This window comes from Monodelphis domestica, chromosome 7 (genome assembly GCF_027887165.1).
Source record: "Monodelphis domestica isolate mMonDom1 chromosome 7, mMonDom1.pri, whole genome shotgun sequence".
NCBI classification, from domain to species: domain Eukaryota; kingdom Metazoa; phylum Chordata; class Mammalia; order Didelphimorphia; family Didelphidae; genus Monodelphis; species Monodelphis domestica.
In genome coordinates this window covers 231,132,266-231,150,027 of record NC_077233.1, presented here as the reverse complement: position 1 = coordinate 231,150,027, position 17,762 = coordinate 231,132,266, and the positions used below count along the sequence as shown (strand labels likewise).

General features: G+C 37.7%; 1 protein-coding gene across 2 annotated transcripts in view; it reads left to right on the top strand.

The window, feature by feature from the left end:
* Window positions 1–417: 417 nt before the first annotated feature.
* The window catches only part of LOC100619197 (acyl-coenzyme A synthetase ACSM1, mitochondrial-like), a 45,101-nt gene continuing 27,756 nt past the window's right edge, over window positions 418–17,762 (top strand). Inside the window, exons 1-6 of one of the 2 annotated variants that reach the window (XM_056806559.1) lie at window positions 418–574; window positions 3,901–4,169; window positions 6,500–6,710; window positions 10,927–11,134; window positions 13,995–14,135; window positions 17,594–17,753. In XM_056806559.1, coding sequence (XP_056662537.1) covers window positions 3,969–4,169; window positions 6,500–6,710; window positions 10,927–11,134; window positions 13,995–14,135; window positions 17,594–17,753 — 921 coding nt within the window. In that variant the 5' untranslated portion in view covers window positions 418–574; window positions 3,901–3,968. Of the gene's footprint in view, window positions 575–3,725; window positions 3,811–3,900; window positions 4,170–6,499; window positions 6,711–10,926; window positions 11,135–13,994; window positions 14,136–17,593; window positions 17,754–17,762 lie in introns of those variants that run through there. The other variant, XM_056806560.1, reaches the window with a different exon arrangement.

Below are 17,762 nucleotides of genomic sequence, written 5' to 3'. Positions count from 1 at the left end.
CTTTAGGATCCAGACTTAGTAGTAGCATTATTGGGTCAGATGACATGCACAATTTTATGGCTCTTTGGGCACATTTCCAAATTGCTCTCCAAAAAGGTGCGATCATTTCATAGCTTTACCATCAGTGTATTAGTGTTTTATTTCCCCCACATTCCTTCCAACATTTATCATTTTTTGTCATATTAGTCAATCTGGTAGATGTGAATAGTATCTCTTCTTTTACTCTGGGTAATTTATGTTTTAAAATATTAATATTTAAAATTTATTTAAATATTCATCATTTTGCTTAGAATGTTAGATTTATTGGCATTTCTTTAGTTATGTTTTCTTTGACTTTTTGTACTTTAGCACTTCTTTACATTTAATAGTTAACTAGTAATAGAGGGGTCAATTCTCCTAACCCTTCCCCTATCTCTTCTTCTCAAATAAAAATTTAATCTGGCAAACATTTCCACAGAATCCTGCCAACAGATAATCCATCATGGCCCCATATATTGCTAGGGCTTCCTTGCTCTGTTTGACTTCCTAGGAGCCACCTAGACTCTTCTGTGATATTCTCAACCACTGCACCAAGGTAATTTTTATTTCTTTAGGGTATCTGCAAGTGAGATAGCCAGTTGGGAAGCAGAGAATCAAACTAACACCAATGTATCCACTTCTTGTTCTAGTGTCAAGAAAGGCCATTAAATAGGGCTAACTCTTGCACAGGATGAATGGAAAATAAATGAAATTACTATGAGAAAAAGTATATGAATCAACCCAAGTTTATAAACTAAAGGGTGAAACAGATTTGCTCCTATTTGCTGGTCTACCAGTAGATTTATAAGGGCTCTTAGAAGATATATAGTCCAACCTCCCACTCCTAATATTACCTCTGAAGAAACTGAGATTCAGGATCACTAGCCAGTGAATATGAGCAGCAGGATTTGAAACAGGTCTTCCTGACTCCAGATTTACAACTCAATCTACTAAGCCAGACTACTTTTCTAGTCCTGAACCTTTCCACTAAATCATTTCCTCTTTGATATAGCCTTCTATAGCTTCTTCTATGTACAAAAATCTCGTGTGGACAACATTAAATAGGAAGGGAATGATAGGAAATAAGAGGCAGAGATTACTAACTTTTGGAATATTCCTTCATTTTGGATACAAATCTTGTTATGGTTGTTTGGATTGCTGGATCAAAGTATATGTACTGTTTTATAACCCTTCAGTCTTAAATCCAAATTGCTCTCCAGAATTAGTGCATTAGTGTCTCAATTTTCCCACATCCTTTCCAAGTTTTGTCATTTTCATTTTCTGTCATAATAACTAATCTAAAAGGTGAGAGGTGGTGCCTTGGAGTTTTTTTAATTTGCATTTCTCTCTTTAATAGAAATTTAGAGCATTTATTCACATAATTATAGATAGCTTTGATTACTTCATCTGAAAATAGCCTGTTCATATCCTTTAACCATTTATCAATTGAGGAATGACTTGTATTCTTATACATTTGACTAATTTTTCTATGTATTTGAGAAATATTAATTTTTTTCATCATTATGATTACTTTGTATTATCTTCCATCCTATTTTCCCCTTGTTCATCCTACTGTCTCTCTCCTTTCACCCTGTCCATCCTCAAAAGTGTTTTGCTTCTGACCATACCTTCCCCATTTTCACTCCCTTCTATCACATACTCCCCTTTTCCCTTCTCTTCCTACTTTCTTGTAGAGTAAGATAGATTTCTATACCTAAGTATATGTATGTTCTTTCCTCTTTAAAACAATTCCAATTGGAGTAAGGTTCAAAAACATTTCCCCCATCTCCTCCTCCACTGTAAAAACTCTTTCTTGCCGCTTTTATGTGAAATAATTTACCCAATTCTACCTCTCCTTTAAATCTTCTCCTAGTGCACTCCTCTCTCTCTCTCTCTCTCTCTCACCCATTATTTTTATTTTTTAGATATCATCTCATCATGTTCAACTTTTACCCTTACCTGCCCTAATAATTATAAAGTTCTTAGGAGTTATAAGTATTATCTTCCCATGTAAGAGTAGAAATAACTTAACCTTATTGAATCCCTTATGATTTCTCTTTCATGTTTACTTTTTTATGCTTCTTTTTGGTCTTTTTGTAAGTCAAATTTTCTATTCGACTTTCAGGAATTCTTGAAAGTGCTCTCTTTCATTAAATATCCATTTTTCCCCTGAAGAATTTTGCTCAGTTTTGCCAGGTAGATGATTCTTGGTTACAATTCTAGCTCCTCTAAACTCTGGAATATCATATTCCAGGCCCTCTGATCCTTTAATGTAGAAGATTTCCTTCATACAACAACATCTAGCATCTTTGGATTAGAGGACATGGACATCATAAGGGATTCAATAAGGTTAAATGTGATGTGATTAATTATATTAGATGTGATTTAAAAAATAAAACTAAGGGGTAAGAGAGGAATGCACTAGATCCATTTTCCAGGTCAGTTGTTTTTACAGTGATATATTTCACATTGTCTTCTATTTTTTCATTCTTTTGACTTTATTTTTTGTTTCTTGATGTCTTCTGGAGCCATTAGGTTCATTTCCCCAATTCTAATTTTTACAGAATTATTTTCTTCAGTGAGTTTCTGTACTTCCTTTTCCATTTAGCCAATTCTGCTTTTTAAAATGTTCTTTTCTTTAGCAGATTTTTGCATCCCTTTTACCAATTGGCCTATACTATATATTGGCATTTTCTTCAATATCTTTTTGTGCCTCCTTTACCAAGCTGTTGATTCTTTTTTCATAATTTTCCTGAATTACTCTCATTCCTTTCCCAATTTTCCTTCTGTCTTTCTTATCTGATTAAAATTCTTTTTGTGTTCCTCAAGCCATTCTTTTTAGGCAGGAGACCAATTCATACTTTTCTTTGAGACTTTGGATACAGCCATGTTGGTTTTTTTGTACTTCTTTGGAGTTTGTGTTTTTGTATTCCCTGTCACCAAAATAATTTTCTATGTTAAATTTATTTTTTGTTGTTGTTGTTTGTACATTTTTTCTAGCCTTTTTCTTGAGTTTTAACTTAAAGTTGGGCTCTCTTCCTCTGACAATGGGGGCACTGTCCCAAGATTCAGGTTCTTTCAGTCTGCTTTCCGAACTAGCTTTGGGAATCTATAAGTTTTCAATTCTTCCAAGGTAGCATGCTTGTGGAGAGGTATGTTTAATACTCTCTGGCCTGTGCTCTGGTCTGTGAGGAACCACAAATGCTATTTTATGCCTTAGAACTAGGTCTCCTGCTCCCCTGCAATTGAAAGCACTGGTGTACTAATGTTCCTCTTTACTCTGGAACATTAACACCAGACTATGACACCAGACTATGACTTGGATATTTTCATAGGTACAATGCTACAGAGTCCTACAAAAGGACTCCTGTAATCTCTTTCTGATCAGTACAAAAAAGACTCCCAGATGAGAAAATGCTCTCTACTATACATAGTTTTCTATAACTTGGACATTTCCTAGTTGCACGGCCAGTACATGTCAGAGATGGGACTTGGACCCAAGTCTAGCTTATTCCAAGATAAGATCTTTACTCACTCCACCATGCCACCTCATTATAATTTATAAATAAGTAAATGTACATATATTGGAGGTATATACTAAAAAAATGTTTTTTAGTTATAAAGGAATCTGATCACAAAAATTTGATGACCACTGATCTAAATAATCTATTCTATGGCTAGCATCTTAAAATTCGATGATGTGGACATATGATACCTTTGTAGAGGCTCCCCCTTTGGGTTAAATATAGTCAACTTTCCTGACAGCATTTGTAATTCAAAGATTTGGGCTTGGTGAGTATTTTTTCATCATTGATGCCTGAACTAATATTTATGCATTTCAAAGAAATAATTAACCTTGATGGCTGTTTCCCTCTGTGTCAGATAAAGTGGACCTGTCCTCAAGTAGTGAACATTTCACTTGGCTCCTTATCTCTGGAACCCTCCTGGTTATGAAGCTGCTGATGAGACCCCATGTGCTTCGCGGCCTTTGGGCTGCCTGGCCAGCCTCTGGTTCTCTTCACCCTCGTCCCAGGAACCTCCTCACCCATCCCTTCTCAAGGACAGAAACAACACAGTGGGGAGACTATGAAATCCCCAAAGAGTTTAACTTTGCCAGTGATGTGCTAGATCACTGGGCACATATGGAAAAGGTGATGGAGGAGTTGTGGTGGGAGGGATGGGAAGGAATTAGAGCTAAATGAAAATCACACTGAGTTGGTCCTTACCATCCACTTGTAGAAGGATGTTCCCTAGCTTCTGGCTTGTGCCCGGTTTGGCAATAAATGGGACTTTTAATGCCTATGAACTGGCTATATCCATGAAAATGCTCTGCCCGGAGTCCTGTGTCCTAAGACTGATAAAGGTCTCTCACACCTATCCAAAGATAGGTGTGTTGAACCAAAACAAGTCTCTAGAGATACAGTTGGGACTAAAGTTTTCATATGCCCACTGTGTTCTGGAATGTCCTAACTGCCATGTGTGACTTTTTCTCTTTATTCCATTAAACATCTAGTAGGAACTGACTGTAGAGCCAGACACTACTGAATGACTGAACAATAGATCCTCATCATAATGAACAAGTAGCACAGGCATAGCACTAGCCCATCAGGAATTGCCAGTCAAATGCAAAAAAATGTACAAGAGAAATAGACAATTTTTCACAGATGGAAGGCCAATGTTCTAGAGTTTTTCTTGTCAACAAAATATTTTGTTACTAAAGGTCCTTACACTTAAAGTCTATGAACTTAATGAATTGATTTTTCTTTCAATCAATCAAAAATCATTTGTTAAGCTTTTACTATGTACTAAGCATTGGTGATGTAGTGGACAGAGTGCTGGGCCTGGAGTTAAGAAGTGTGACCATAAGTCATTTAGCCCTGTTTGTCTCACTATCTTTTTTCTGTAAAAATGAGCTAGAGAAGGAAATGGCAAACCAATCCAGTATCTTTGCCAAGAAAAACCCAAAAGGGGTCACAAAGACTCAGGCATGACTGAAAAAAACTGAACAATAACAAAGTATTGTACAGATATCCCTTCTCCCTCCAGATCATGGGGGTGCTATGCCCCTAACCAGGGGCATAGCACCCCCATGATCTGGAAAATTCTTGTAAAAAATTTTGGACTTCCCTTTGTATCAGAGAAGTCTGAAATTTTTCTTTCTATTTTATGAGGTGTTTATAATACCTTATTGTAAAATTTAGATTAAGTATTTAGTTTCTAAACTTTTTCTGTGTGGCTTTTGCATGTTATCTGCCACTTCCACAAAACTCCCCCAAATTTCCATTTAATTTCTTATGCTGCCTGTGATATATAAAAACCATGATGAGGAAAGTCACAGTGTGGAAGAAATACCCGCACTCACCAGTGGAAACACAGAAAAAGATAAAAACAGTCCCTGCCTTCAAGAACTCATATTCTCAAGTCATTAACAAGGTACATATAAGAAATATACAGAGTAGATGACAGCAATGTTAGTAATAATGATAATAATAATAAGTAACATTTATATAAGATCTACTATATGTCAAACACTGTTCTAAACATTTTTCAATTATTATCTCATTTGCTCTCACAACAACCCTGGGAGGTAGGTGGTATTATCATCCCCATTTTACAGATGAGGGACCTGAGGCAAACAGAAGTTAAATGGTCACAGAAAGGCACAGCTAGTATGTCTCTGAGGCTAGATTTAAACTCACATCTTGATGACTACAGGCTCAGTGCTCTGTCCACTGTGATACCTAGCTGAATTTATAGGAACATTCTATAAAACTTTTGAAGAACAATTACTAACATTACATAGTTTGTAAGATTAAGAAAGAAATCATTCTAGGAAAATCTTTTTGTACAACAAATATAGTCTTAATATCTAAACCAGGGTTGACTAAAATAAAGAAAACTGAAGACCAATTTCATTAATTACTATTGATTCAAAAATTCAAAATAAAATTCTAGCAGAACTTCTGGGATTTTTATAAGAACTTTATCTTAGAATATAGAATATGGGAAATTATCCTAATGGAGAAAACATGAAAACAACTGAGGCACCCCAGAAAAGCCTCCTGCAGAAAGTGAGATTGGAACTGGGACTTGACAAGGGAGCATTCCAGACATGGAGGACTGCCAGGACAAAAGCACAGAGCAGGGAAGATGGGGAAGAGTAGCCCAATGGCCAACATAGCTAGATCAAAGAATGAGTAAGTAGGGAGGAATAAAGGTGGGAAGGATTCAGTTATGAAATCTTTAAATGTGAATAGACTCACTATTTTATCCTGGAAGTTATAGGGAGACATTAGCATTTATTGAGCAGGAAAGGAACATGTTCAGACCTATCTTTGCTTTAGGATCATCATTTTGGCAACTGAGTGGGGGCTGGATTGAAGGCGGGAAGACTAATTTAGAAGGCTATTGCAATAGACTAGGTGAGAGGCAATGGGCATCCCAGTCTGTAATTAACCTGTTTTAACTATGTGGACCACAGGAGGGAAAAAGAGACCCACTCCCTGCCCTGTGGTGGGTAAATAACAAAGGGGATGAAGTGAAATGGAACTTCAGGGAACTGAGTGACTTGACTCGTCAGGCGGCCAATGTTTTAATGGAGACCTGCGGACTACAGCAGGGAGACTATCTAATTCTGATCCTGCCCCGGATTCCTGAGTTGTGGCTGTTGACAGTGGGCTGCATACGGGCAGGTCAGTGATGGGAGTTTAGTCTCCAGGAATGTCATTTTTTTTCAAAAAAATTTTTCTGGGTTATATGTGTATTATCACAAAATATTTCCATATTATTCATTTTTCTAATCTTATAAAACCAAAACCCCAAATCATATACCCAAATAAACAAGTGATAAAATCATATGTTTTTCCATCTGCATTTATACTCCTACAGTTCTTTCTCTGGAGGTGAATCACAATCAGAATTGTCCTCCAGGACTGTCATTGATAAACAATTGGCCCAGAGACAAGCAATGAGTGTCACAGTACTCAGAGCTTTCAATCATGCTGCCATCGCTGTTCAGTTATTCATTCATCCATGGTATTTTCTTGGCAAAGATACTGAGGTGATTTGCCATTTCTATTTCCATTGTGCCTCCATTTTACAGAAGAGAAACTGAGTCAAAAAGGAGTTAAATGACTTACCTGAGGTCACACAGCTAATTGGGAAAGTCACTTAATCTCTGTTTGCCTCAGTTTCCTCAACTATAAAATAAGGATAATTGTAGCAACTATCTACCTCCTATGGTTGTTGTAAAGATCAAATAAAATTTGTAAAGCATGGAGCATAGTCCCTGGTATATAAGATGCTTAAGAAGTGCTTGTTTTCTTCCTTTGTTCCTATTTTTAAAAAAGAGAGATCTTTGTTTCGGAACTTTTTCTATCTGAAAAATGAGATTATTAATCGTTGTTATCATAACAATAATAATCATAATATTAGTGATAAGCCCCTCAAAGTCTAATCTAAAATTCATGCTAGAGTTGGGGGAAAAGAGTTGGGGATGAGGAATGAGACTAGGAATAAGGACAGAAAAAACAAAATAAGGGAATGACAGCCAGAGTGAGTAGCGTGTACCCTGAGACTATTATAGAAAATGTAAGGGCTTGCTAAGAATGCTGAAATGCTGGCATATTGGGCTCTAGTGACACCACTGATTGGGTTAGTGCCCTAGTCAGTATGGTATAAATGCTCCCAAGAGTTAAAGAAATAGATAGGGCAGCTTAAGATTGCAATCTGATCCTATTGGAAACTGTATGAATGACCAATGTAGCATGTAGAACAATGGATTAAATGGCATTTCTTTGCATTCTGGTGCTACAAGAGGGCACGATGCATAGAAACAAATCAGAAATACCATATTCCATCTGTTGGAATATTTCCATGCCGATGGCACTAATCACTAAAACAGACAAACCATGAGAGAACATTAAACAGATTAGAGACATAAGTACTTTCATTATGTGTCCATTCTAGCTCATAAAAAAAATGAAAACAAATTTCACCAGTTATAGGCAAGAGTTTCTTGATGCTTTTCATCACAAGCATCTTCAGCCCCAGCTCATAAAACAGTATACTGCCAATCACTTCAGGAAAATAATTTTTTAAAACCGTAAGCCTAAATGAGGGGAAATAAAATACAAAATTGAATAGTTCCTAAAATATGATGAGAGAAAAGGGAAAGAACCTCAAGTCACTGAAAACCTTGAATTAATACATATTCCAGAAGTTTCACCTAATAAGGAAAGAGATGATCAAAACTGTAATGAGGTCTCAAGTGATTTTTAGAAGATCAATATGCTAACCACAGAATCATGAAGAAAATGAAGAGTATGACAAGAATCCAGCCAGTAGACCAATAGGTTATGCCAAAGTAATTTTTTTAATTTAATTTTTTTCAATCAGGAAAAATTCACCTTTTCTTCCTCTCACCTGCCTCCAAGAATGAAAGAAAAACAAATCCTTTGTTCCAAACAATTTTTTTTAGTCGAGAAAAACAAATTTCATATTGGCCATATCCAAAATGAAAGAGAGAAGTGACTCTTCTACCTCAGAGAGACTAAATTTTTAAAGCTAGTATCAGCTATAACCAACATGATTGAATGCATTGCTCTGTAGTATTTGAGAGAAAGTTTAAAAACTTTTCAGGACTTGAATACAGCAGAATATATTATGACAGTAAAAACCATAGGAGGAGAAATGCTACCAAGCAATTAAACAAAGGCATCAGATACTATCATGGCAGAAGTGAATGACGTCTTTGAGAGGGATGCTTTGTTGATAAAGAAATCATTTTTCAGTGATGTCTTATTATCTGTGATCTTATTTGGGGTTTTCTTGGCAGAGATATGAGAGCAGCTTGCCATTTCCTTCTCAAACTCATTTTACAGATGAGGAAAGTGAAGCAAAAGGGTTACTCATCCTGAGGCTGGATTTGAACATATGAGTTTGAGTCTTCTTGACTCCAGGCCCAGTACTCTCTATCTTGGACCACCTATCTGCCCAGAGAGGTCTATTGACACTCAATTTTAAATTTTAAACACAATTTTTCCATTTAAAGTAACAACAACAATAAAACATTAAGAGGGGGGTCTAGAAATAAATTCTAGCTTCCTTTAATCAACAACTGAAAATAAAAATCAAAAGGATAAAGTCATATAAGGAGTCAAAGCAATAATCATCAAATTATCTACTCACTATTTTTCAGGGACTCGGATATGACAAAGCCCATAAACCCAAGTACAGACGTCAAAATATCCTTGAAAATTCAATCAACAAAATTGAAACTGATTATTATCATAATTTCCCCCCATAGTCACTGAGATAGGACATTGATCCATAAAAATTCAAGGGCTATATTTTGATAGGTTGTCACCATCCCAGATACTCCTAATTGATCTACAACCTACGGGAAAACCAAAAGATTTCAAAGTAGAAAAGACCTGAGTGAGATCAAAGCACAGGGGAATAGGGTGAAGATGGCTTGTCCCCATCATCCCATCTGCTGCTGCCAGAGTTGTTCATATCAGGGATATTTTCAGAGAGCCTCCAGATGGCGAGCTCACATACTAATGCTTTTATTTAACAACAAATGTGGTTCTTTTTTACCCCTGTGCAATAGTGTGTAGAATATTGAATATAAAGGAACAGGAGTTGGGTTGCAGTTTTCAAACATTTACTAGCTGTGTGACCTGGGCAAGACACACCCTGTGTGCCTCAGTTTTGTCATCTGTAAAATGGAGAAGAAAATAGCAAACCACTCTAGTATTTTGGCCAAGGAATCCCTAAATGGGGGTTATGGAGAGTCAGAAATGACTGAAATGACTGAACAAAAACAGGTGAACCACTTCCTTCTGAAGACCCATCAAAATCAAAAACGTAAGAATGAAACAAAAATAGTAACTGACATTCTTCCAAGCCTTTACAATTTACAAAGTAATTTCATATACATCATTTCATTGTATCCTTAAAACTAACCAAGGCCAAATATCATCCTCCCCAGATGATGGTGGCATAGTGGATAGAGTGCTGGTCCTGGAGTCAGGAAGAACTGAGTTCAAATACAGCCTCAGACAATTTAGCTGTATGATCCTAGGCGAGTCTCTTAACCACTCTTTGCCTCAGTTTCCTCAGCTGTAAAATGGGTATAATAATAACACCTACCTCCCAGGGTTGTTGTGAGGAGCAGATGAGGTCACTGGAAGATGCTTAGTACCATTGACTGGCACATAGTAAGTGCTATATAAATGGCAGCTATTATTAATTGTGATTAAACTGGAACATTTTAAAACAAAACTCAAAAGACATAATCCACGGGAAGTGGGAAAGTATGACGAAAAGTGTTTCTGTTTTATAATGCAGAGCACAAAAATTATTCAGTCAACAAGCACTGCACTACGTGCTCTGAATAGGAAGATAAAAATGACTCCAAATGATCGCAGAAACCTGAGAAACTTACTCAAAAGTGAGTTATGACTTTCCCCTAGCAAGTAAGATTATTGTCTAAGAGCTTTCAACCAGGAAGAATGCCCTGAGGGAAAATAGGAAATGAAAAACTTGGGAACCATGTACTAGGCTAGATTGAATTTCCCTAGATTAATTAATGATACCTGACATTATCTGGTGCATTGGAGGCTCCCCAAAACCTGGTGAGGTAAGTGCTAGAGACATTATTATCCCCATTTTGCAGATGAGAAAACTAAAGTGATTTTCAAATGTCGGAAATGATTAAAACCTTGTTCTTCCTGAAACCAAATCCAGTATTTTATTCACGATATTCTAATCTCTCCTCAGTCACAAACTCCCTGTGTGAGATTGGATGTCATTTTCCTCCTCTGGGACTACTAGAAAATGGGAGGTTTAGTAGCTAAGATTCCTTTCAAAACTAAAAATTATATTACACTTATTTTGCTCCAGGGCTTGTCATCCTCCCTGGAACACCCCAGTTGACAGCCAAAGACATACTTTACCGGTTGCAGATCTCAAAAGCCAAGGGCATTGCGACCACTGAAACCTTAGCCCCACTTGTGGACTCTATGGCATCTGACTGCCCCCACCTGAAAGTCAAGCTGCTGGTATCAGAGCAGAGCCGCGATGGGTGGCTGGACTTTAAAATGCAGCTTAAGTGAGTCTGTAACCCTTCCTTCTTCCATGATCTTGGGAGCTCTGGGAAACTCAAGGGTCTCTTCCCAGGGACTAAGAAACAAGATGATATCACTGAAAAAAATCCTGGACTGAGTGTCTAAAGGTCTGAATGAAAGAACCAGATTTTCTATCACTACCTGAATGACTCTAAGTACATTACTTTCTCTCTCCTAGACTTAGTTTACTCAACTGTAAAATGAGGGGTCCACTCTAAGTTCCCTTTAAATTCTCAACTTCCTAACCCTCTAGTCTCCAGTGTCTAAGGTGAGTAGAGTTGTGCCTAGGGTGGGACAACAGGAGCTTTGCCTCAGGGTGTGAGAATTTAAAGGATTCTGAAAATACTTAGACTCCTTCAGCAGGTTGAAACAAGTGAGCTTAGCAAGAATATTTATTCAGCATGAAAAATACCATATACCATGTTTCCTGCACTCAAGGCGAACTCCTCCCTGGATTGATCCTCCCTTTCCCCTCTCCCTTCAAATAGCAACCTTCTTCTGTTCCAAGGATGCTCTCTCCCACCCAGAAGGCAATGTGCCAGGATCTCTCCCTCTTGGGTCCCTTCCAAAGATCTGATGTAACCACCCTTAAGTCTCCTTTCCCCCCACCAACTGATTTTGTCTTTAAAAGTTTATTTGAGGACTCTTTTTACTGCTTGCCTGGGGTGCCCTAGAATTACTCATTATTGCATTAATAATATTGGAGGTTCTTAACAAAAGGAAAAAAATGTTCAACTTAATTCACTAACATGCATCAATTTGTAAGCCACTAGGATATACCCCCTAGCCTTACTGCTGTCTTCTACATTGTGTGAGTGGTTGGAACTAGGTATCATTCTGGAAGGTTTGCATCAATCAATCAATCAGTATTTGTCATTATTTTCCAGTTTGTTTCAGACTTTTCTCCACCCCCTTTGGATTTTCTTGGCAGAAAACTGGAATGGTTTGCCATTTCTTCCTCTGGCTCATTTTATATATGAGGAAACTGAGGCAGAAAGGATTTACTGACTTGTCCAAGGTTACATAAGTAGTATGGGTTTGAGTTCACATTCGAACTCACGTCTTCCTGACACTAGACCCAGAGCTCTATCCACTGTGCCAACTAATTGCTCCACTAGTCTTTATAGTTGAAGTTAAAGGTAATGAATAACCACATGATTAAATTCACTGGGTCTGCCTATCTATGAATGTCTTTTCATGTGGCCTTTTATTTCTTCTGAATCACAGGATTGTAGAGTCAGAGCTGAAAAGTAGGGAACAAAGCCAAGATCTGAAACTAAGTTCTCTGACTACAAATAGTCACTGCTCCTCAGTTTTGGGGATTTTTTTCTTTCACCCACAAGGTTAAATACAGGATTCCTTAGCATCATAGGGGTCAATGTATGTTTTTCTTTAATATTTTGAGAGGGGGCAACTGGGTGGCTCAGTGGATTGAGAGTCAGGCCCAGAGACAGGAGGTCCCAGGTTCAAATCTGGCCTCAGACACTTCCCAGCTATGTGGCCCTGGGCAAGTCATTTGACCCCCATTGCCTAGCCCTTACCACTCTTCTTGGAGCCAATACACAGTATTGATTCTAAGCAGAAGGTAAGAGTTTTAAATGTATATATATTTGAGAACTATTTTAATATAACTGGGTTCCTTTGGAATCCTGTGTATTTCATTTTATGTATTTAAAAACATTATTTTTGAGAATTCTATTCAATAAATATTTAAGCACCTGTTTATGTTCCAGGAGGAGCTAGGTTTAGCTTAGGTGATGCAGTGAATAGGGACCAGTTATGGAGTCAGAGGCATCTTCCTGAGTTCAAATCTAGTCCCAGACACTTACTAGCTGTGTGACCCTGAGCAAATCTCCTTTTTGCCTTAGGTTCCTCATTTGTCAAATGAGATGGAGGATAAAATGAGAAATGACTCCAATTTATGGCAAGAAAACCCCAAATGGGGGGTCAGAGAGAGCCAGATAGAGCTCGGAGGTCCTGGGTTCAAATATAACCATAGACACTTCCTAGCTATTGGACCCTGGACAAGTCACTTAACCCTAATTGCCTAGTCCAATACCACTCTTCTCCTTAGAATTAATATTTAGTATTGGCTTTAAGACAGAAAGTTTTTTTTAAAGGGAAAGGAAAAAAACTGGTCCAAAGGTTTTATCAGACTGTCAGAGATATCCATGACACACACAAAAGGTTAAGAATCCATCTAATGCTTGCATTTTAGGCATTAACATCTTTAAAATGCTCAATTTGGTGAAGAGAGTTGGAGAATCTCTTTCAATTTAGTGGATGAGAATGTCTCTCACTTTTTTTTTTTAACTCGGAGTGAGTTTCATTAAATCAAAAAATAAAATGCAAGCAAGTGTTCATGAGGCTAAAAGTCATGCTGCTATAAATTGTTGTGAAACCCTGAATATGAGGGCTCTCATCATTTCATCTCTGGTCTAGAATGTCATATCATTGCTATTTTCAGGGATTAAGTAACAAAATATTTAACTATAATATAAAAGAATTTTTTTTAAAAGAATCTATACTCTTTTTTTTGTTGTTGTTGTGTCTGATTGTTCATGACCCCATTTTGGAGTTTTCTTGGCAAAGATCCTGGAGTGGATTACAATTTCCCTCTCTAGATTATTCTACAGATGAAGAAACTGAGGCAAACAGGGTTAAGGAACTGAGGTCAGATTTAAATCTAGCAAGATGAGTCTTCCTGACTCCAGGACCTGGACTCTACCACCTAACTGCCCAACAACAAGCCCCTACCCATGCTCCAGCATCTGTTCTATTCTTCTCAAGACGATAGGGAGCCATGGAGCTAATCACTATTATTTCCTCTCAAATGTCTTACAGAGCTGCATCTATGGACCACACTTGTGTAAAGACAAAAACACAAGAGCCAATGGCCATCTTCTTTACCAGTGGAACCACAGGTCTTCCCAAGATGGCTGTGCACAACAATGGCCTTGCTCTGAGATCATGTCTCCCATCTTGGTAAGGGGAGGTTGGAGGGTGGAACTTGATGGTGTAAGATTTAAAATGGTTGAGGTCTTAAACTGTAGTGATTAAAATAGTGGAAGATATAAATTGTGATAGATATAAGAGAGGGTGAGTAAATTTGACCACAGAAATATGTTTCACTACAGTGTCTTGGGTTTTAAAATCAAATATAAGGTGGTTGCCAGGGAAATATTCCCAATTATTCAAATACCCAAGTCAATTGGGTTTTATAGACATTTTAATTAAAAATACAATGAGTAATCAAAGAAATAGAGAGAGAGTAAGAAAGGAATAAGTATGAAGGGCCTCAAGCCAATATAGCCTAGACCTGAGTCTTAAAAGAGAAATCAGTCAGTTTTTTAATACTCACCACAAGGTCTGACTAAACAAGGATACTAGTGACACCAGGCCAGCATCCTTCCTCAAAGAGTCTTCCAACCAGAGATTGTTTCAAAGGGCCTCTCTCCAGAGCCTCCAGAGCTCCTACCCTAGAGGGACAGAGCCCCTCAGAGGAGCTCCTCAAGGAGCTCTCCTTCAGAATGAGAGTCAGAAATCGAGGGATCTGAATGAGCTCCAAGCTCTTATTTTTAAGGGCAAAATTTCCTCTGTCACCTCCCCTAAGTCCTTACATCTACCAATCACTGTAGATGTTTCTAAAGGACCGCCCATTTTGAATTCACAGCTGAGTAGATTTTAATCTCTTTAGTAAGTCAGAAAAAAATGCTGCTGTGTTGACAAATTTCATTAAGAAAAAACCTCTGAATAAGTTATCAGCCTTTTAGGTTTAAGTAGTTTACAACTTGCCCCACCTTTATAGGTACTTAGTATCCCATTGTATCAATTCTAAAACAGTCATGACTCAAAGAATTTCCTGTCCCTTCCATAAGCATGGATCAAAGTACTTTCATTGTTTAGCAAACAGTTTTCTGTCCTAAAGCAGTCTTAAGTAGGGTGGAGCAGGGACACTCCCATAGCTAGGAGACACTCAAGTAGAGTTCTCACTATCTGTTAGGGAATTTTTTTTAAGTAGAAGATTCCCCGATGGGGGAAACCCCTAACATTCATAAGTCTGAGAAATTTTGAGGTTTACATGGAAGACTCTCTTAGAGGCCAGAACATGGGCCTTTGCTTAAACTAAGGCAGATTTAATGAAAATCAGACCTAAAGAAACATGCATCATTTCCACGTTTCCTTCCGGTCCCTTTGGCTTCATTTTTCCTCGGTTTTTTGTGTCTAGAAGTGAATGCATAATGTTTGCCAAAGCCATTTGCTTGTACCTATAAGACGTGGTATAGGATTAAAATTAATGTCCAATACTTCAAGTATCATATTTTATAAGGTTTATTATCTAACAAAATAGAACCACGTAACTAAGTTTTTCTACCTGCTCCACCAAAGCCAAGACAGGAACAAGAGCACGAGAGACAGAACTCCACAGAATTTATACTCTGTCTATGTCAGAGTGACATAGACATGTGACAACACAAAGAGAGTGGGGTTCTGGGAGTTGTAGTTTTTTTTAGGGTAACAGATTCTACTTACACAATAGGCTGTTTCAAGCCAGATAGAGTTGTCTATAAAGTTTCATCTGTTCACTGATTAAGGGCCATTCCCTAGTATTTAGATGTATCATATGAGAAGTTCTTGTGTATGGCTTGGAATAGTAATCATAGCCAGTATTTATAAAGCACTTTAAGGTTTGCAATTACCTTATATGCTATCTCATTTGGGAAAAGGACTATTATCATCCCCATCTCTTAGAAGAGGAAACTAAAAAGTGAGATAAAGTGATTTGCCCAGTTACAAAGCTAAACAGTATCGGAGGCAGGATTTGAACTCAGGTCTTTTTTTTTTTAACCCTTACCTTCTGTCTTGGAGTCAATACTGTGTATTGGTTCCAAGGCAGAAGAGCAATAAGGGCTAGGCAATGGGGGTCAAGTGACTTTACACAGTTTGCAGAAAGTTTCCTCATCTGAGAGTTCCCTGTAACAGTGAAAATCTGGATCCATTACCTGTTAGTTCATCATGTCCAAAAAGTCATGCCCTTGTCCACCTTGCATACAGCTCTATCCAATTCCTAGATTTTCTTCAAGGCTCAGTTCAAATACTACCTTCTCCATGAAGCCTTCTCTGCTCTCCCCTAGCTGGAACTGGCTTCTCCCTCCTTCCTTAATTGCACTTAATGCTTCTCATATTTTTATGTATTTATGTATTTTATAATTATTTAATTATTTTAATATATTTGTCATTATTTAACCATAACCACTAATGTTTTGTGATGCTTTAAAGTTTACCAAGTGCTTATACATGAGCTAGCACATTTGATTCTCACAACAACCCTAGAGGTTAATACTAACAACAGTTATCCCCAATTAACAGATGAATAAGTAGAGGATGAGAAAGGTGAATTGACTTGCTCATTAGCCTCATTGTTAGTGTCAGAAGCAAGATTCAAACTCAGGCTTTTGCTTAACCCAAATCCAGACTTCTTTCCACCATACCATCCTGTCTCTATATTTGTATACCTCTTACCTGGATTGTAAATTCTTGGAAGGCAGGGATGCTCTTACTCATGGTTCTATCCTCATACGTTAAATATCTGCTGAATGGATAAATGGTTGAATGAGGACTCCTGCCCTCAAGATGACTTTTGTCATCATTATAAACCCATTTCTTACAAATGGGACCTCAATGCAGAGTCTAAGAGCATCCATCCAGTTCTGAAGTTATTAATCATTGCTTCCTCAGTTCTATTGACTACAAATTTCTCCCACTTATTTTTTAGATGCCTGTGATTTATTGGTATAATGAGCTTACTTCCCAGGGTAGTTGGAAGGATCAAGTGAGATAACAACCATAAGGCATTTAACATGATGAATGGCATATTGTAAACACGCTGTGATTGTTAGTTATTGATATTCATTATTAGTTGTAAATCAAATCAGTAATTGATGTTAAACTTAGAGTCTTGGATTTTCACTTCTGCCTGTCAGAATCCCTGGTTTCCTTCAAGATCCAGTTTGGACACCACTTTCTACATGAGTCCTTTCTTGGTTCCCCCAACTGCAAATGCCTTCCCCTCCAGAGTTACTTTATCTGCTTTATACATGTTTTGTAAGTTTTAGCAAAGGTGCCAACCTTCAAAGTCAGTTCCTCCATTTGGAGTCCCCTAGACCAGTGAAATGGCAGGTTCAGTCCCTAAATCTATATATAAGTATATTCAGTGATTTTTGTCTTTTTATCTCCAGTCTAGCAAAGTTCATGGCAAATAAAAAGTAGGCACTTAATACATACTTGACAATTGACTGGTCAAAATTATTGCCTAGAGTACTGAGAATGAGAGACAGGGCTTGAATCAGGTCCTCCGGACTCTGAGACCAGCATCTTACTGCAAAGTGCTTTTTCTCTCTCATTTCACTTTTTAAATACAAATTTTTATATTTTGGAGTTAGCAGGCAAGTCCTGAAACTTACAAGTTCTGATGTCTCTTGGTGCGTGTCAGACCCTGGCTGGATTTTATCAGTTGTGGGAGCAATGATAGAACCTTGGACCTCAGGAAGCTGCAGCTTCATCCACGGCATGCCTCAGCATGACCCTATGACCATTCTACAGGTAAGAAGA